The sequence below is a fragment of the Salvelinus sp. IW2-2015 genome, linkage group LG26, assembly GCF_002910315.2.
Source record: "Salvelinus sp. IW2-2015 linkage group LG26, ASM291031v2, whole genome shotgun sequence".
Classification (NCBI taxonomy): Eukaryota; Metazoa; Chordata; class Actinopteri; order Salmoniformes; family Salmonidae; genus Salvelinus; species Salvelinus sp. IW2-2015.
In genome coordinates, this window is record NC_036866.1 from 41,830,541 (window position 1) to 41,852,324 (window position 21,784).

Genomic DNA, 21,784 nt, shown 5'->3' on the forward strand with positions numbered 1-21,784 from the left:
GGGGGGGGCGTCAGGAAGGATTACTTTATTCCTATCCTGGTTGGCTAGCTGTTGGCTAGCTAGCAGTGTTTCCTACGTTAAGGACGACAAATAGCTGGCTAGCTAACCTCGGTAAATTAAGATAATCACTCTAAAACTACACACTCTAAACTACACAATTATCTTGGATACGAAGACAGCAAAGACAACTATGTAGCTAGCTAACACTACACTAATCAAGTCGTTCCGTTGAGTGTAATAGTTTCTACAGTGCTGCTATTCGGTAGACGGTGGACGTTTGCTAGCTGGCTAGCTGGCTAGCTGCTGGGCAGATAGCAGTGTAGACTACGTTAGGACGACGAAATACGATAATTACGCAATTGTCTTTGATASAAAGACGGCTATGTAGCTAGCTAAGAAGAAATTGCTAAGATTAGACAAATCAAACCGTTGTACTATAATGAAATGTAATGAAAAGTTATACTACCTGCGGAGCGAAGTGCGAATGCGACCGCTCCAACCCGGAAGTTGGGTTATAAAATAAACATGCTCAGGCAGCTCTCTAACTAGTCCAGCGAGTTTTGTAAGAGTTTTCACTAAATACTGGCCAGTGCTACCTTAAGCTACACTACTAGCCGTCACAATGAACGCTAGCTACAACCATCTTGCTATTGCTAGCTTAGCTCCCATTTTCTAGTTCGCCTAGCATTAAGTTGCTTTGTGCCTACTAACTGAACCAGTCGCACCACGTTGTGACCCAGTCTACAAGACTGCCTGTAACAGGCTAGCTAAGGCAGCAAGGCTGGCTGTACCGCTAACCTACGCTGGGCAAAACGCTCACACGGCCTACCTCAGCTAGCTCAGTTTTCTTGAGTCTTGCATGGTTTAGATAACGCTCTGTCTTCTATACTTACCGACTCCAACTACTAGGTTCAAGAGTCAAAAACCAGGTCAGCTACAGTATCAAGGCCAGCCATGCCACCACCTGCCCGGCAGATCCGTCGACGAGTGCTGCATAGATGTTGTCCTTCTGGAACTTTCTCCCATCTCCACAGAGGAACTCTGGAGCTCTGTCAGAGAAACCATCGGGTTCTTGGTCACCTCCCTGACCAAGGCCCTTCCCTGATTGCTCAGCATGGCGACCAGCTCTAGGAAGAGTTTTGGTGGTTCCAAACTTCTTCCATTTAAGAATGTTGGAGGCCACTGTGTTCTTTGGGGACCTTCAATGCTGCAGAAATGTTTTGGTACCCTTCCCCAGATCTGTGCATCGACACAATCTTGTAGGACAAATCCTTCGACCTCATGGCTTGGTTTTTGCTCTGACATGCACTGTCAACTATGGGACCTTATATAGACAGGTGTCTTGATTGTGTCCAGCTTGATAATAAATCACAGAAATGACAGCGAGGTAAGACTCATCCATCATCTTGATAGCCCCTCGATGGCCAGGCAAGCTCTGGTCAGCGGAGATCATTCTCATGCTGTACGACGAGCCCTGGCAACTCCCGTTATGCAGGGATCTTCTGAACCAAGCAAACAAAGATTTTCCACCCTCACTCAAACACAATGGCCTTCTGGGCCTGGCCCATGAGAGGTCAAATCTGGAGGTGACAGGCCTGCCTCAGTCATTGACTATCCAGAGTACCAGGGCCTCTTCTACACACTCACTGTATGGAAACAAGTGGTGCATTTGAGAAAATGTGACAAAAAAAAGGTTGTGCTTTTTGCATGTCCTTATTGCTTTCTCCTCTGTTAGTCTTTCTAGATGCTATTTTGGCCCGTCATATAGGCTTTGGAAATAACAATGTGTAAAAACGTATGTTGTTTCAAGAAGGGGGTGCGTCGCTTACGTCCAGTTTTCCATGCCCCGCCTTGGGATCTGTCTATTGCGCTTGAGGCCATTTCACAGCATCTTTTTGAGCCGCTGGAAAGCATGGAAATTAAGTAGCTCTCCTTCAAGATCGCTTTACTGGTCACCCTTAAGTCCACAAAGCAAGTACGTGAGCCGCATGCACTGTCAGTTCACCATTCGTGCCTACAGTTTGCCCCAGGCTTTTCCCAGGTTTCAATTGTCTCACCTTGGAGCTTGTGGCTTTCCACCCACCACTTCTACAGAAGAGCTTCTCCACCATGTGTCCAGTAGGCACATTGCGCATATACTTGGATACACCAAGAGCTTCGCGCATGAGCGACTGCAAGGGGAGGCCACACTCATCAACGGCTATCACATTGGATTGTGGACGCTATTTTATTGGCCTATAATAACAAGGGATTACAGCTGCCGGACGGCCAAGGGGCTCACTCCATTAGAGGTATGGCTACCTCTTGGGCACTGTTCAAAGAGAACCTACTTACAGGAGATTTGCGATGCAGCTTGTTGGGAATCCCTGCATACATGTCCAGGTTAGACATCACTGCAACTTCTTTGGTACATAGTGTCCTCAGTGTCAGGGCCTCTGAGGGTTGATATGTTAAGACTACCTGGCTTTGGAGAGCATGTTTGCAATAATGGAGTTGGCCATATCCCAAGTGCGATATGGGGACAAATAATTGAAAGAGAAATCAAGGTTACTTTCGTTACCACGGTTCTCTGATATTATGAGTGAGAAATCTCACCGCATTCCCCTACTTGTAAGAACGTGACGAAGTTCGGCATGTTCGAGAATCACCACAGGGTGAGCTAGTAGCTCCTTATTATGAATGGAGGGGTTCACCTCCCTTCGACTGGTCTGTCTAACAGACGTGTGTAAATGGTTCGTCAAGATTCAGGTGAATCCCACGTTAGATCTCAATATCAGAGAATCAGGGTTACGAAAGTAACCTTCTGACTGGCCTCATTATTTCCTGATTTGTTTCCTGACCTGTGACCCTTGGCTGAGTACTAGCAGCATCTTTGTAATGGAGCGGAAATGACGAGTACTATCACACTGAATATCTAAGAGTGTACTAGCTAAAATGTTGCTTTTTGAATGTCAAATGAGTGTAAAACATAAGGGAGCCAACAGTCTACGTGACTCTTTTGGCATAGTGGAGCCCACAGTCAAACCTTCTTCTGCGCCTGTGAAATGCCCAACTTGATCCAAGAGCCATGTGGCAGCCCGCAACCCTTGGAAAGCATGCATGACTAGGTTACTTCCCGACACAGTGCTTAAAACATATCTACCTGCATTTCACAGGTAGTTAGCTTAATGCATAGCATTAGCTTGCATTTGAAGGAAACCGTGACTGACAATATACAGTGGGGAGAACAAGTATTTGATACACTGCCGATTTTGCAGGTTTTCCTGTGAGAGACGGAATCTAAAACAAAAATCCAGAAAATCACATTGTATGATTTTTAAGTAATTAATTTGCATTTTATTGCATGACATAAGTATTTGATCACCTACCAACCAGTAAGAATTCCGGCTCTCACAGACCTGTTAGTTTTTCTTTAAGAAGCCCTCCTGACACTCCATTAGCTGTATTAACTGTTTCACCTGTTGAACCGTTACCCTTAATAAAAGACACACTCAACACAACTCAATCAAACAGACTCACAACCTCTCCACAATGGCAAGACCAGAGAGCTGTGTAAGGACACCAGGATAAATTGTAGACCTTACAAGTTGGGATGGCTACAGGACAATAGCCAAGCAGCTTGGTGAGAAGGCAACAACTGTTGGCACAATTATTAAAAATTGGAGAGATCAAGATGACGGCAATCACCCTCGGTCTGGGCTCATCCAAGATCTCACCCTCGTGGGGCCATCAAGGAATGAGGAATGTGAGGATCAGCCCAGAACTACACGGCAGGACCTGGTCAATGACCTGAAGAGAGCTGGGACCACAGTCTCAAAGAAAACATTAGTAACACACTACGCCGTCATGGATTAAAATCCTGCAGCGCACCGCAAGGTCCCCTCTGCAAGCCAGCGCATGTCCAGGCCCGTCTGAAGTTTGCCAATGACCATCTGGATGATCCAGAGGAGGAAGGGGAGAAGGTCATGTGGTCTGATGAGACAAAAATAGAGCTTTTTGCTCTAAACTCCACTCGCCGGTTGGAGGAAGAAAGGATGAGTCAACCCACAACAACATCCCAACCGTGAAGCATGGAGGTGGAAACATCATTCTTTGGGGATGCTTTCTGCAAAGGGGACAGGACGACTGCACGTACGTGAGGGAGGATGGATGGCCATGTATCGGCGAATCTTGACAACAACCTCCTTCCCTCAGTAAAGATTGAAGATGGGTCGTGGCTGGTCTTCCAGCATGACAACGACCCGAAACACACAGCCAGGGCAACTAAGGAGTGGCTCCGTAAGAAGCATCTCAAGGTCCTGGAGTGCCTGAGCCAGTCTCCAGACCTGAACCCAAATAGAAAATCTTGAGGGAGCCGAAAGTCCGTATTGCCCAGCAGCCCGAAACCTGAAGGATTGGAAAGGTCTGTATGGAGGAGTGGCAAATCCCTGTGCAAGTGTGTGCAAACCTGGTCAAGAACCAGGAAAGTATGATCTCATGAATTGCAAACTAAGGTTTCTGTACCAATATTAGTCTGCTTTTCTGATGTATCAAATACTTATGTCATGCAAAAAAGCAAATTAATTTACGTGTAACGAATCATACAATGTGATTTTCTGGATTTTTGTTTTAGATTCCTTCTCTCACAGTTGAAGTGTACCTATGATAAAAATTACAGACCTCTACATGCTTTGTAAGTAGGAAAACCTGCAAAATTGTCAGTGTATCAAATACTTGTTCTCCCCACTGTATATGTACAGGACTAAGATAAGCTTTAGAACACAGTTGACATTAGTAAAGTATGTCTGACTAATATCAGACCTTGAACACACTAATGATATTAACCTAGCTAGCGGTCCCTTCCTCACCATATCCAGGCTTTGTGCTGCTGTGGCTCTTACCGACACCAACGGTGTCAAACTGCAGGGACACCAGGGGGCTGGTGTTGCACTGGCTGTACAGGGGCACGGGAGCTCGGTTGAACAGGCCGTTGGAGCCCACCGACTGGAATGGAGCTGAAGTGGCAGCAGGAGCAGGTGGAGGGGCCGAGCACACGGAGAACTGGAGAGGAAGAAAGCGAGAAAGGGAGTTGAAGCCAAATATCACTGCACTGATATTAGGGATGTGCATCTCTAGTTTCACGAATGAGTCGATACGCATCTAGATGCATGGGCTTCAATACTTCTTAGTTTGAAACAATCTGGTACGATTTAGTTTGATTAGAGGAACGAATTGATGCACTAAATTTTTTTGCATAAACACCTTAATTTTCAATTAATATCTGCTGCCGATGGGAGTTCAAGAGCTGGGCCTCTGTGCTGGATCTGTCTGAGATTACTTCTCTAAGCTGAGTGACCCTGTGTGTGGAGGCACCTGAGCTGAGCCATTGGGCAGACCACCCCACTATCAGATTAGGGGTGGGAGGGGGAAATGTACAGTATGTTCGTCCCCCTAATTTTTTATATCTATTCACCACCTGATTAACTTAATCATTTTTGCAGATTGAAAATGTTGAGCTAGTACCATGTTAATACTTTTTTGAAACCATCTTGGCATTTAGACAGGTAAAATCCCAAGCTGCATTATATTAACTGTCTCGAAAGCTAATGGTTTAGAAGTTCACAGAGCTTCTCCCGCTCTGACCAATGAATGAGAAATGATAGCAGTCCTTTTTGAAATTATCTTATTCATGTAAAAATGACCAAATACACTGACTGTTTAAAACAAAAGTTCCAAAACTATTTCTTATGGTGAACCTGAATAATATAAATACAATCGGAATGATTGAAAACCCCAATCAGCAGTTGGATGTGAGTTGCGTCGACTTTGGTAGGTTCCACAACTCTGGTAAGACACTCATTTGGTAACAATGACCCAGCAAATTACATTGGTTGTCACTCGAATAAAGCCTATGATTTGACATTGCGAAAGCAATTTTACAAGCATCTGAATGCTGAAGGTGCCAAATGTACAAATAGCCTATTAGGCTCATCTCTCGTTGGCGCGAGCATCTATGTCTCCCACACCATTGCTCTGTCAGCCATATGCAGTTATATGCATAAAGTTGGATAGGCTACTGTACTGAAGGAGAGGACGCATCATTTCAGTCATAACAGATTAGTTATTTTCAGAATAAAACCATATATGACCCGATTCAAGAAACTAGGCGTATGCCGCAAGTCTGGACAGTTGTGAAGAGGGAACAACAAAACCGATTGCCCCTCAGGAGACTGAAAGGATTTGGCATAGGTCCTCAAAGGTTCTACAGCTGCACCATTGAGAGCATCCGGACTGTTTGCATCACCACCTGGTATGCTCGGCCTCCATCCGCAAGGCACTACAGAGGGTAGTGCAAACGGCCCAGTACATCACTGGGGCCAAACTTCCTGCCATCCAGGACCTCTATACCAGGCAGTGTCAGAGGAAGGCCCTAAAAATTGTCAAAGACTTCAGCCACCCTAGTCATAGACTGTTCTCTGCTACCGCACGGAAAGCGGTACCGGAGCACCAAGTCTAGGTCCAAGAGGCTTCTACCCCCCTAACCATAAGACTCCTGAACACCTAATCAAATGGCTACCCAGACTATTTGCATTGCCCCCCCTTTTACACCACTGCTACTCTTTTGTCATCTATGCATAATCACTAACAACTCTACCTACATGTACATATTACCTCAAAATTACCAGTGCCCCCTCACATTGACTCTATACCGGTACCCCCCTGTATATATTCTCACTAGTTCTTTTACTGCTGCTCTTTAATTACTTGTTACTTTTATTTCTTATCCGTATTTTTTTAAACTGCATTGTTGGTTAGGGTTTCGTAAGTAAGCATTTCACAGTAAGGTCTTCACCTGTTGTATTTGGTGCATGTGAATAATAAAATTTGAAGTCATGACTTCACAGGAGAGCCGTCTGAACCTAAAAAATATTTATCAAAATGCGTTTTTGGGGGCAAAAATGCCTTAACATGTGAACTTTCATGTGCCTTAACTTCTTCGGGGTAGGGGGCAGCATTTTCACTTTTGGATAAATAGCATGCCCAAATTCAACTGCCTGCTACTCATCCCCAGAATATAAGATATGCATATTATTAGTAGATTTGGATAGAAAACTCTGAAGTTTCTAAAATTGTTTGAATCTTGTTTGCGTATAACAGAACTTATGTAGTTTTCATTGGGACACCAGATTTCTAAAGGGACTTGTTTGCAGTTCCTACCGCTTCCACTGGATGTCACCAGTCTTTGGAAATTGGTTGAGGTTATTCCTTTGTGTAATGAAGAAGTATGGCCATCTTAAATGAGGGTCATTTGAAGTAAATTGTTTGAGGCACATTACCAAAAAAGTAGCGTCAGTTCGTTTTCTTTTTTGTATTGAACACAGATCATCCCGTCTTCAATTTGATCGATTATTAACGGTTAAAAATACCTAACGTTGTATTACAAAAGTAGTTTGAAATGTTTTGGTAAAGTTAACATGTAACTTTTGATATATTTTGTAGTGACGTTGCGCAAGTTGGAAGCTGTGTTTTTCTGGATGAAACGCACCAAATAAATTGACATTTTGGATATATATATATATATATGACGGAATTAATCGAACAAAAAGGACCATGTGTGATGTTTATGGGACATATTGGAGTGCCAACAAAAGAAGTTCGTCAAAGGCATGAATTATATTTTTATTTCTGCGTTTTGTGTCGTGCCTGCAGTGTTGAAATATGCTACTCTTTATTTACTGTTGTGCTATCATCAGATAATAGCATCTTATGCTTTCGCCGAAAAGCCTTTTTGAAATCTGACATGTTGGCTGGATTCACAACGAGTGTAGCTTTTATTTGGTATCTTACATGTGTGATTTAATGAAAGTTAGATTTTTATATCATTTTATTTGAATATGGCGCTCTGTATTTTCCCTGGCTATTGGCTAGGTAGGACGATTGCGTCCCACCTACCCCAGAGAGGTTAATAACAAACTTATGCCATCTGTAAATACGAATAATATTGTTAAATTAATATAGCCTAGTTGATTTAGACAAAGCCAGGAACCTTCCCGCTAGCCATGATTGGCTGAGATAATGAGTGGGCTGGACATGCCGAGAGAGGAGTTTCAGATTGGTCTGCGGTGTAGCATCTTGTCTATAAAATCAGCTGCTCGTTATGCATAGATAATCCATTCTACTGCCGTTTGAAAGATAACATTAGCCATGGAGAACTGCAAATATGTTGCTACTGCTCTCAATAACATTGCTGCCCTGAATTTCAGGCGCTATCGACAAAGGTCAGTGGGAAAAAGTTGTGACTTTCTGGAGGACGATCGTGCCATGTTGACTCTCTCTGAAAATTAATCAGATGAGGAAATCCCTGATTTAGGTAAAAACATTTTCATTGAAGGAGACAATACAGTGATTGGGAAGAAACAACAATCAACAGTGTTGTCACGGAAGAAGTTGACAGGCCAAACAAGTTGTGCAAACTAAACAGAAACAACCAAGGACGTCTTATTTAAATAAAGGGGTTGCAGTCTGCTGTGAATCTTTCATCCATGTAACCGGGTAAGAATTTAGCTACAGTTTCAGATATTATAAGTTTCTAATTTTGTCAGAAAGTTGTTTCATTGTAAGTTAAAGCTTGCTGTTAGCTAGCCAGCTGGATTTTGATGGTTGGCTTGTTAACCAAATAGGTTCCATCTTAGCTAACTATGACAATCGGTTTGTATTGCTAGTAAAGTTACTCTATGGATTATAGTTCATTTTTTAGCTAGCTAACGTTAACGTGACATGTTTAAACAAAAGACCAAGTTAAAGCTTGCTGTTAGCTAGCTAATATTAACTTACGTGTATTAAGTGTGTGTAACGTTAGGGATGTTCTCAGAATGCCATTTAACATTGCTAGTTATAGGTTCAATGTTAGCTAGCTAACATTGAACCAATATCTGGTTAACTTTAGCTATGACTATCGGTTTGTATTGCTAGTTAAAGCTTGCTGTTAGCTAGCATTACGTGTATGAATTGTGTGTAGTGATCTCAGAATGCCATTTCGCATCTATTGTATAATAATGCTAAGATATTTGTATCTGGAATTTGTTTTTCAGCATCAGTAGAACACACCTGACCTCTCCTCCACCAGTCATACTAGGAGAATGTTCTAAATGCCACCCATCAACAAGAGAGCGGGCCCAAACAAGCAAAGGCAGCAGAGCAGTCACCTACATGCACCATTGTCACTAACTACAGAGTTGGGGAAACACGTGAGGACCTGAATTGTGATAACTGCAGTGGCCAAAACAAGAACGTGCGCTGGTATTGTGCCTGGCGGACCATGCACAAGCTCCACCATAGTCTGGACCTTCACTTCCTGATCACAGGCCACACCAAGTCTGTCCCGAGTGGTGCTTCAGAAAGACCAGAGTGAACACTGAGATGGCTGGTGTTGTGAAGGACAGCACTGTGACAGGGGTCAACATCCCACAGCTGGTTGGACTGGAGGATGGTACAGTGCTGGTGGAAAGCTATGGCTGGCAACACCTGACTCCGTACTTCAGACCACTGCCACAGATCAAGCAGTACCAGCAATTCAGGGGGAAATAATTGTCATTGCATTGTATGAGGTTATTCTTCTTCTCAAAACTTTGGAGGTCAATTGATGTTGTGCAGGGTTGTAATGTCTTCTGATTTTTTGTTGTGGTTGTTCCCCGTTTCACAGCTTCGATGCTCTGGAGCCTGGTGTTGTCGCCAAGGAGCGTTCGGACTGTCGGGACCAGGTTTCAGCTTCTGCGCGACGCTGACAGCCTTCCTCCCATAGATGGTCTGCCTGTACAAGGACCACCTGGACTGGACACAGCTAGACAAACTTATCTTTTTGAGAAGATCAGGGAGTTTTGTGACGAAGAGGCAATCGACGTCACATGCCCTGCATCAAAGTCAAGGGCAGGACAGAAACACAGAAACAGGCTCTCCGAATACAGATTCCCTTGTTCATGCGTGGTTCGGACGGACCAGTTGTCAGCACTATCTGCAGTGCCTCTATTCAAATGCCTCTCTCCTAACACTGCTGCTCAGCCACTTTACCCCTGATTGTATGCATATAACTACCTCATCTATCACAGATATAAATAATATACAGTATGTACAATAATGATATTGACACTTTCTGAAATTGCTACTATTTTAGTAACCATTTGGTTGTGCCGTTTACACCTTTTGTAGAGACCCAGTCACGTAGCAAAATATTGATATATAAAATGAATGCGGTCGGAACATGATTTTGTGACATACAACAATATCATGTGACCGTAACAAGTGTCCACCACATAAAGATGCATGCGCCATGTATTTATGTACTGTACATGTGCACCTCAAAATCAGGTTTCAACTCAGGTTGCATGGCCTTACAACTTATGTATGGAATACTATGTGATAAGTGTGTGTGTAACAGTATATCAAGTATGCTAATGTACTGGTGTGAATGCATTTTGGCAGTGGTGTAAAGTACTCAGTAAAAATACTTTCAAGTACTAAAGTATTTGAGAGGTATCTGTACATTACCATTTATATTTTTGCCTACTTTTACTTTACTACATTCCCAAAAAAGAAATGTACTTCTTACTACATACATCCCAAAAGTACTCGTCACATTTTGACAGGAAAACTGTCCAATTGACACACTTATCAAGAGAACATCCCTGGTCATCCCTACTGCATCTGATCTGGAAGACTCACTAAACACAAATGTTTAGTTTGTTAATTATGTCTGAGTGTTGGTGTGCCCCTGCCTATCAGTCAAAAAAAATAAAACGATTGTGCCGTCAGGTTTAATAAGGAATTTGAAATTATTTATACTTTTAGTCAAGTATGACAATTTAGTACTTTCCCACCACTGGATGTGGTTAGGGGTTATAGCATTTCTTTCACATGACCCATCAATTTAGACAAGTGTGTCTGGGTAAGCATCATCTAATAATGATAAAATATTTATCTGGACACTTTGTTTAGCTGGAATTTTTCCTTATTGTAGGCTACTACCACTTTTAGTCTTAATCTTCACTACTCACTTTAGCACATGACCTCACATGTGAATACTTAAAGAGATAGGTGGAGCTGGCTTAAGAGGGTGGGAACAATGCTGAATGGGTTTAGACAAAGGAGAGCTCTCCAGTAGGTACCAAAACATTCAAAAGGCCCTTTTCTCAAAAGTTTACCAACTTTCAAAGCAGAATTACTTTCCCATCACTCTTCAAAAATTCAGTGTATTATGTACACCATTTTGTAGCAAGGTAAAAAAAACAATTTCAAATTTTGCTACATAAGACCGATTTGAGCCATTCAGTCACATGCCTAAAAAAACTATGAACCTGCACTTTGTAAAATTTGAAAACGGTTTTCTGACTGATGCATGCTTAATTTGTATCGTTTTGGGCTCCCACAGACCGATGCATTCATATCTTAAACATTTGAACCGGTGACCAAGGCAAATCGCATCATTACATCGCTATGTGTTACGTTCCCCAGCAAAATGTAGCTCAAACAGAAGAGGGTAGAAACAAAGAGTCACCGACCAATAACCGAAACAGGTGGGGTTTTAAGATGGGTTCTAAAAGACACTCATGGGGGTGTCCACTGAAAGTTGAAGAGTAACAACTGGAACGTAAAAAAGACACCCACCATGATGGCCCACTAAATTTGCCCAACCAAAACGCACAGGTGGAACACCTTCACACTAATGAGATGGCAACCAGCACAGGTGTAACCATACTGACTAACGAGGTGACAATCGGTGCGTGCTAACGAGCTATACGTGCTAAAGTCCAACCTCAAAACATAAATGGAGAAACCAAAGCCTGTAACATGAATAATAATGCTTTCTATAATAGAACAATGCAAATTGACACTTAGCTGATTCTTGCCTTTTACTACATATGTCTGTTTTACCAGGGTGTACTTAGGATATTGAAGTACTTTGTGGTTGGGAGAAGCTGTACCTGGATGATGGCAGGGTCCTGAGGGAGAGAGCATGTTGGCTTTGGCGGCTCACACACAGTCAGGTCCTTGATGTCACTGCCTCTGAAGATTATGTACTCAAAGATCTCATCTGGGGGCGGGATGGGCCTATCAGTGGGCCGATCCTCAGTGCCAAAAGACTGAACTAATGGGGAAATACAAAGCATTCAGTTAGCATAAGCAGTGACATGACATGCAATGTGTAGCCAAAATGTACTTTGAATCAGGTGTACTGTTGGGCTGGGGGGAAAAAAGTTGGTCACCCGCTCTCAAAATAAATGTACACATACATGTTATTCAATCATTGCACCCACACTGTTTGTGCGCCTCAGCGAGCGTCTGAATGGCCAGGCGCTAAAATAGAAATTGGTTCGATTTGTGACGCTCAACGCGCTGCAAGTCTGGCCTCTCCCATCTCCTCATTCGTTTTTAGAAGCATATACCCACATGGGTGATTGAAAGATTAACTTTAGGTCCACACTCTGGTCGGTTGTAGTAATGCTGTAAAGTTGGTTTCCAACTGCCATATAAAGTCCAAAGAAAAAAAAGAAGCCTGAAGGGAGGAGAGATGACAAGAAACTAATTCGGTTTACCGTTTTATCTGTGGATTAATTGTCAGAGTAGAGGACCTTGTGCATTTCAGGTAAAATAACAAGCCAATGTTTATATACCAAAACAGCTAGCTAGGAGACTTTAAGTAGCAACCACCTAGCAGACCGGGTATGGTAACTGCTGGTGGTGAAGGAGACCAGAGGTAAAGAGGAAGTTTACCTAAAAGGGCTTTGTAGATGAACACATACAAATGTATCTTTATGCGTATATAAAGTGTGGTCCATCCTACCATTTGGTACAATGGTGGGTGAGTGACTTGGTATTCGTAATAAAGCGCAAGGATGCATGATAAGAGTCCAGCCTCTAAGACGGAGGAGGCCGCATGCATATACAACAAGTCACCATAAATCAAATTACAGAGAGAAAAGTAGCCTGAACAAGCTTCTTTCTAGCCATAAGCATGCCTTATTACAAAAAAATAAACAACTTCAATTTAAGCTTTGTCACAAGATTATCCACATGAACTTTAAAAGGACAACTTGTCATCCAACTAAATACCTAGGTATTTGTAGGATTACACTTTTTCAATGCCTAAATCACCAGATCTGACAATACTAATGTTCTCTGGCAGAGTTCTAGCTCTGGTAAAGGTCATGAATTTAGTTTTGTACATTCAAGACCAGTTTGAGACCATAAAGGGAGACCTGCAGTGACTGAAAAGCAGTCTGGAGCTCTTCCACAGCCTGAACCAGAGAAGGAGCACATGAATATATAACTGTATCATCTGCATATAGATGTAACTTTGCTGGTTGCATCCCATTTCCCAAATCATTAATAAAAATTGAAAACACATGAGCTAAAATGGAACCCTGGGGCACATCTCTTAATCTCAAGAAATGTAGACTTGTGATTCAGTATATACTGACCGACATACCGATAACTGCAAAAATAAAGTAAACACTAGCATAAAAAGTGTCTTAATAGGGCATTGGGCCACCATTAGCTACAGATTGTATGCCGACACTCTGGCTTTACTCAAAGTTAATGGCATGTTGTTAGTAAACATTGAAAAAAACAAGGGGCCTAAACAGCTACCCTGGGGAATTCCTGATTCTAACTGGATTATATTTGAGAGGCTTCCATTAAAAGAACACCATCTGTTCTGTTAGACAAGTAACTCTTTATCCACATTATAGCAGGGGGTGTAATGCCATAACAAGTTTTTCCAGCAGCAGACTATGATCGATAATGTCAAAAGCGGCACTGAAGTATAACAAGACAGCCCCAACAATTTTATCAATCTCTCTCAGCCAATCAGTCATTTGTGTAAGTGCTGTGCTTGTTGAGTGTCCTTCCCTATAAGCATGCTGAAACTTTGTTGTCAATTTATTTACTGTGAAATGGCATTGTGTCTGGTCAAACAATTTTCTTCCAGAAGTTTACTACGGGTTGGTAACAAGCTGATTACTGGCTCAAATAGCCGACCAAAGGGGGCTTTACTATTCTTGGGCACACGCTCTCTAGTAGGCTTAAATTGAAGATGTCGCAAAAAGGAGTGGCAATATCGTCTGCTGTTATCCTTAGTAATTTTCCATCCAGATTGTCAGACCCGGTGGCTTGTCATTGTTGATAGAAAACAATTCTCACTTCTTCCACACTGACTATACGGAATTCAAAAGTACAATTCTTGTCTTTCATAATTTTGTCCGATATACTTGGATGTGATGTGTCAGCGTTAGTTCCTGGCATGTCATCCCTAAGTTTAATTACTTTTTCATTGGCAAAATAAGCAAAGTAGTTTGCAATATCAGTGGGCTTTGTGATGAATGAGCCATCTGAGTCAATGAATGGAGCCGAGTTGACTTTCCCCCCCAAAAATTAAGGTACCCCAAAGCTTTTTACTATCATTCTTTATCTAATTATAGCATAGTTACTCTTTTAGTTAAGTCACATGATTTCTTAAATTTGCAGTACGTTTCCCAATCAGTTGGGCTGCCAGACTTAATTGCCATACAATTTTTCCTCATCAATCCAATTCCTCATCAATCCAAGGGGATTTAACAGTTGTCATTTTCTTAATGGGTGTGTGCTTATTAGTAACTGAAATAAGTAGTTTCACAAGTGTCAAGTGCAGCATCTGGTTGCTCCTCATTACATCAACATATGAATCACTACAAAACCTATTGTATGACGTTTTGGGTGGGGAGAACGCTTAAGAGAGGGTGTGAACGATGCTGAATGGGTGTAGACAAAGCTCTCACCAAAACACTAAAATGCCCTTTAAAAAAAAGTGAGTTTACAAGGCTATCAACTTTCAAAGCAGAATTACTTTCCCATTGTTCTTAAAAAATGCAGTGTATGATACCATTTTGTAGCTCTGTCTCTCTAAAATTTAATTTTGCTACACAAGACCAAATCCAGGAGGTAAGTCACATGTCATTATCTTTTCTATAAAGATTTAAACGTATTCATCTTTATTGGTAAAAAAAAAAAAGTTTAATTGAATTATAACCTACCAGTGGCACTTACGTAGACATTTCTTGTCAGATCATAAATCACAGGGCAGACTACACAGATACAGACCTATGTCGTCACTGGGGGGGGGGTACCCGTAGTTACTCAAGGAAGTAAACAAACTCAGCGTGACTGGTGAAAGTTTATGGATTGAAGACCTTAATTATGAATTTAAGTAGTGTATTATGCCCTCTGATCACATGCAGTTATACTCCAGTTAGCAGAATGCATGATTGCAGTGCTTTAGAGAACGTAAGTACACCCGAAATATATCACACAGATAAAGATTGGCCGCTAGCTTCTTTGCTAACAAACACACCTCGGAAGCAGTAAGAAGGGTAGTCTATAAGAAGGGTAGAGAAAGGAAACCAATTATACATCACCTAAGCCCTTGATGAAAGTTATCACACAGAAAGTGTGCATACAATCATACTTGAAACACATCCATTATAACAACATTCCCTCAAAAACATTAGATGTGACACACTGCCTGTCCAAATCAGTGTTCCATCTTCACTAGAATTCTATACTAGCACTCAATGGGCAAAAATGTGTTTGACATTGTTTCATTAACCTTCCGACTTGGTCAGAAACACAGGAGGACAGATGTGTGCACCAAAATAAGTTATGTAAGCAATTTCCAAAAGATATTAAATCTGGTTGACTGAAAATACATTTAAGACTTTGTATCCAACTTTGTAGTAACAATAACATTCAATTTGGCAAATATAAAAGGCCAAATGTAGTCTACTTTAAAATACACACATTCAAGGTAAATATGAAAATAGTTTAATTAGGATATAAGCCATTTAAATTATTTGTTCATGCTCAGGTTGTTTTAGACTCGTTTTTCACTCTCAAAATGACAATTGTTCATTGAGAAACAACGAAATGTGATCTGAGTCCATGTCAATGGTTAAAATCACATGAAACCATAAATTTTTTGGGGTCTGAAAGAAAATGTATATTTGAGTGTAATGCTATCATTGTAAATACGTATGTTCTTAACTGACTTGCCTAGTTAAATAAAGTTTAAATAAAAAAATTGAAAAAAATTCCCCTTTAATTGCCTTGGGTGTCATCTAGCAATGGTTCTGTACTGCTGCTGCTCATTTCATGGCAAAGTTCACAAATAGATACAAATTATATACACTTCTGCCAGGTAAGCCTACTTTGCAGGTAACATTTAATTGAGAAGGTTTTGGGGAAAATATTTCTCTCAACCCACAAGATGGTTAACACAACTGCCTACACGGAATGATAGACAAAATGAGCGCACCACTACGTCAGCAACTATATTGCTGGAAATTAATTGGCAGATTGTGTTAGGTTTGTCATTTTAAGACAATAGTGGCTAACCAGGGGCGGAATTATGTCAATATTGCATTGATTCGATAATAGATGGGAGCTTGCGGTGTCAGATACTTGAGGTTTGTTTATGACTGCTTGAGATGGAACACATGTATATGCAATTTTTCCTTGTGGAAATGTTGTGCAAGTTAGTCGTAGGTGAGCTGTGAAAGGGGATACCTAGTCAGTTGTCCAACGGAATGTATTCAACTGAAATGTGTCTTCCGCATTTAACACAACCCCTCTGAATCAGAGCTACTGGTAGCTTGCGATTTACCTGTTGGAGACCCCTGAATAGATTCTACAAGTGTCTGAAACTATTGGAGGGCTGCAACACCCTTCTTCCACAAAACATTCCATAATTTGGTGGAAAACTGTCTCAGGCACCGCTCCAGAATCTCCTATTATTGTTCAATTGGGTTGAGATCTGGTGATCTACCTTAAGTGACTGAGACAAACACTTTAAACCCTCTATGCTCCTTTGAAACCCCTCTTTCAAATTCACTGACCTCTTATTTCATAGTAGCCTAAATAAATGGGAAACTGGCCATTTTTTGACTTGACTCCATGATGAGATGTTAATTGCGTAATTAACTCAGGAATCACACCTGTGTGGTAGCGCTTGTTTTCAATATACTTTGCCTGCAGTCCAAACACTTAAGACATACCCATGTCCACTTACCCTTGGGTGAATCCCCGTCACCATCATGGAGGGCAGCCCTCATTTTTAGTCAGCTGTGTGAGTGTACAATTATGTTCACTCCGGGGCCATGAAACGCCCCATAATTCAAATGCGAAGATTGTACATCCGCTAAGAAAAGTCAGTGAAAACATCAATGGAGAAGTCAGCATACAAGTGTAAGTAAAAACAAATGCAAATAAGTTAAATTGTGCTACTAATGCACATGACGGCACAAACACGACTCGTAAAAAGTAAAAGTTTGGTTATCTTCTGGTAATTGTAGAAAACATTTTCCTTCAGAAGTTCCAGCTAAGAAAGCTAACAGTTATCTAATTAATTTGCTAGCTATCATACAGTAGGCATATGTTAATTATATTTAATGTAAGTAGACATGCACTCATAATTGACTGTAGCGCATATAAAACACACACAAGCTACCGGTGACGAATTTCCAGACAAAGGTGGTACATTTAAAAATCATTCATTCCTTCCTCTTTTTATATTAACAAATCAATACAGGAAGTACATATATAAATAATATACAAAGGACAATTGGGCTAGGGGGTACAATATCACATTACACAAGGACATACATACACTTATTATTCTAACAGCTTTTTGGTTAGTAGAGTATTTAATTGTCTTAAAAATACAGTTCAGTTTCTTTTTGTAAGGTAAAATGTGGTGTTTTGTTTGTAAATTTACATTTGTGAATATGAAATTTGGCCAAAAGAATAACTAAATTAATTACATAAAAATGTTTCAACTTATTTCTATAGTAGGTAAAGAATCCAAGCACTACATCTCTCCACAATAGTGTTAGCTCTTCATAAATGTGTTCAATTATAAATCTACTGATGTCTTGCCAGTTTTATTACATGAATACAATGCCAAAAGATGCAACACTGTTAATGGGTGGTCATTACAAAAGGAACAATTTGAGTTGATGTTTTCCGTAAACATCTTCATAGTGGTTGGCAGGATAATATTTAGGAATAATTTTAAAGGAAACTTCCTTCATTTTGTTAACAAGTAGGTGTGTGTGGCAACATCCAAACTTTTCCCCAACAGATATTATCAATAAATCCATTCCAATAAGGCATGACATAAGGTATAGATACAACATCCTGCTGAAACAAGGTTCGTATCGCTCTGTTGAATGGACCAAAAGAGAAACAAATCTTTCCTACTGATGAGTCAACAGGGTCAATGGAAGGTAGGTTCTGAGGGTCAGGTCTTGACGCGTTCCTGAATAATAAAGCAACACCTGAGGGAATGGCATCTAAAACAATTGCAAAATCTTTAGGTTTTACAGGGACCTTGTAAAGTGATAAGAACTCCTTATAAATAAGTAAAAGACACTCTGCAATTACCAGTTGGCTCACCAATAGAATATTATTTCAGAACCAATATTCTAAAATTAAGTATTTTTATACAATATCCCAATCATTCCATATATAATATCTGTGTGGAGAAAAACTATGCTTATAAATTAAGGACCATGACAAGAAAACCTGCCAAAGAAAAGCAGAACATTTCACTGGAACTTTGTCAATATTATAATTGCAAACCAACATGAAGTTAAGGCCACCAAAAGTAGAGAAGACATGAGGAATAAAATTCCACATAGAAGTGGGTTTTCTTAGGAATCGTTTTATCCAATTGATCTTAAAAGTATTACTTAAGGTAGTAAAGTCCAGAAAATTCAGCCCAAGTGTTCATTACAACAGTTTTCCTAATGTAATGGGTACGGTTTCTCCACAAAAAGTTGAAAAGCATCTGGTCTCTTTCCTTCCTCCCTCCCTCCCTCCCTCGCCCTGCAAGTGTATACTCGTCAGACGTCATGAAGTGTCCACTTAATTTGAGGGGATAGGGTGTACCTTAAGTGCTTGGACCGTAACCCTTGTAGCCCTCATTTACTCAAGTGTTTACTTTATTTTGGCAGTTAGCTGTATATAACTAAACTCGTTTGGTTTGCAGCTTAGCTACTAATTTACCGGCACCAGTTTTTTTCCCCGTGCAGTGTTAAGCGCAACATGTTTTGCTGGCTGGCAAATTGCCAAAGTTCAGCATCACTACCGTGGAGTTGCTTGTCAGTGTTAGCGATGCAGTTGTCGCGCTACGTCACCGTTTGTTAACACAATATGTCAGGTTTACATGATACTCTCAGTTTGTACTTGAAATAAACATGCCAGGTTAACTAGCTCCATCACCAGGTAACTTCTTAGGTTTTGCAAGCCAACACTACTAGCTTGTTAGCAAGTTGGCTGGCTGACTAGTCAATTAGCTAACGTTATCTAAGTAGACACCTTTTTCAGAACAGCATAAAAACAATTAGTCACAGTGTGATGAAATTACGTTTGCTTACAGGCATCTCTGTAACGTTATGTAGTTAAATGTTATTTGGTTGGTGCACAACAGTGCCGAAATTCTTTGCATGAGTTAACGTTATTTACCTTTTGCAAGTGCGACAGTCGAATTCTCAGTGTCAATAGTGTAGAGAATCCCTTCGTAACGAATCTCGGCCTTCGAAATTAGGCTGATTTTGCTCCCGATATAAGGGGTTACTCCACTCATGATGGCTCCAAATCCAACTAGATCCCTCACTGAGCGTTTCTTGGAAGCATGTATGGCTATCCCTTTTTGTGCTTCTGACGTGCTATTCTTCGATGAGGTTTAACTGCGGTTGGCATCCAATATGTTGCATTACCGCCACCTACTAGACTGGAGTACAACTCCCTTATACTTTGCTTGAAAAAATAAATAAACAAATACCCTACTGTAATATTCATATGTGTAAACATACTGAATTATAATTGGATGCATTTTACCGCCATATCATACTGTGCTATGATTGGTTAAGACCACCCAAATGGTTAGGTCATCGTCAGTTTGATCCTGGTTGGCGATACGTGAACATGCCAGTTATAGCTCGCTAATAAAGAGCTACGTTAAGAAATATCCTGTAGTACTGCATTTTATTATTTTGTACAAAGCGTGCAAAACAAGACACCTACCAGCTAACACTGCACTCACAATTTAAAAATAATAATAAAATAACACCACCCTACTCCACTATTTACATCTATTTAGTCCTACCTCATGCCAACAACCTGAAATGATGCGACATCACAACTTAACACTCCTCAGTGGTAGAAGTCACTGTACCTCAGTGCAAGAGGTGTCACTATAGTACATGGTTTGAATCCAGGCTGTATCACATCTGGCTGTGATTGGGAGTCCCATAGGGCGGTGCACAATTGGCCCAGCGTTGTCTGGGTTTGGCAGGAGTAGCCCGTCATTGTAAATAAGAATTGTTTTCAAATTAACACACTGTGACTCTTTTGATGTCAAGTCTCGCTCACCCAAATGCCACCACAACCTCAATTGTCTGCGATTTACATTCCATCCCTGCAGTACAGTTGATAACCAGTGCTATAAATGCTAAAAATCCAATCTTACTGAAACATACAGCTGAAGTCGGAAGTTTACATACACTTAGGTTGGAGTCATTGAAACACGTTTTTCAACCACTCCACAAATTTCTTGTTAACAAACTATGGTTTTGGCAAGTCGTTTAGGACATCTACTTTGTGCATGACACAAGTAATTTTTCCAACAATTGTTTACAGAAAGATTATTTCACTGTATCACAATTCCAGTGGGTCAGAAGTTTACATACACTAAGTTGACTGTGCCTTTAAACAGCTTGGAAAATTACAGAAAATGATGTGATGGCTTTAGAAGCTTCTGATAGACTATTTGCTTGACATCATGGGAAAATCAAAAGAAATCAGCCAAGAGCACATCCTGTGAACAGATCAGGGTTCCATAGCGTCAGGCAGAACAGTTGAAACTGGAGCAGCAGCACGGCCAGGTGGACTGGGGACAGCAAGGAGGCATCAGCCCAGGTAGTCCTGGGGCATGGTCCTAGGGCTCAGGTCCTCAGAGAGAGAGAAAGAAAGAAAGAAAGAAAGAAAGAAAGAAAGAAAGAAAGAAAGAAAGAAAGAAAGAAAGAAAGAAAGAAAGAAAGAAAGAAAGAAAGAAAGAAAGAAAGAAAGAAAGAAAGAAAGAAAGAAAGAAAGAAAGAGAGAGAGAATTAGAGAGAGCATACTTAAATTCACACAGAACACCGGATAAGACAGCAGATAGAGATGAACGTACTTTGGTGCAAAAAGTGCAAATCGGTCCCAGAACAACAGCAAAGGACCTTGTGAAGATGCTGGAGGAAACAGGTACAAAAGTATCTATATCCACAGTAAAACGAGTCCGATATCGACATAACCTGAAAGACCGCTCATCAAGGAAGAAGCCACTGCTCCAAAACCGCCATAAAAAAAGCCAGACTACGGTTTGCAACTGCACATGGGGACAAAGTTTGTACTTTTTGGAGAAATGTCCTCTGGTCTGATGAAACTAAAATATAAATGTTTGGCCATAATGACCATCGTTATGTTTGGAGGAAAAAGGGAGAGGCTTGCAAGCCGAAGAACACCATCCCAACCGTGAAGCACGGGGGTGGAAGCATCATGTTGTGGGGGTGCTTTTCTGCAGGAGGGACTGATGCACTTCACAAAATAGATGGCATCATGTGGGAGGAAAATGATGTGGATATATTGAAGAAACATCTCAAGACATAAGTAAGGAAGTTAATACTTTTGTCGCAAATGGGTCTTCCAAATGGACAATGACCCCAAGCATACTTCCAAA

At 41.0% G+C, this 21,784-nt stretch overlaps 1 protein-coding gene across 5 annotated transcripts in view; it reads right to left on the bottom strand.

Annotated features, from left to right (window-relative positions):
• Positions 1-19,755, bottom strand: part of LOC111952106 (protein LSM14 homolog A-like) — a 34,471-nt gene extending 14,716 nt beyond the window's left edge. For 3 of the 5 annotated variants that reach the window (XM_023970594.2, XM_023970593.1, XM_023970591.2), the window contains exons 1-3: positions 19,531-19,754; positions 11,958-12,121; positions 4,848-5,040 (exon numbers count right to left, since the gene is read on the bottom strand). In XM_023970594.2, coding sequence (XP_023826362.1) covers positions 4,848-5,040; positions 11,958-12,121; positions 19,531-19,651 — 478 coding nt within the window. In that variant the 5' untranslated portion in view covers positions 19,652-19,754. Of the gene's footprint in view, positions 1-4,847; positions 5,041-11,957; positions 12,122-19,530 lie in introns of all 5 variants that reach the window. The other 2 variants (XM_023970592.2, XM_023970595.2) reach the window with 2 other exon arrangements.
• Between the last annotated feature and the right edge of the window lie 2,029 nt (positions 19,756-21,784).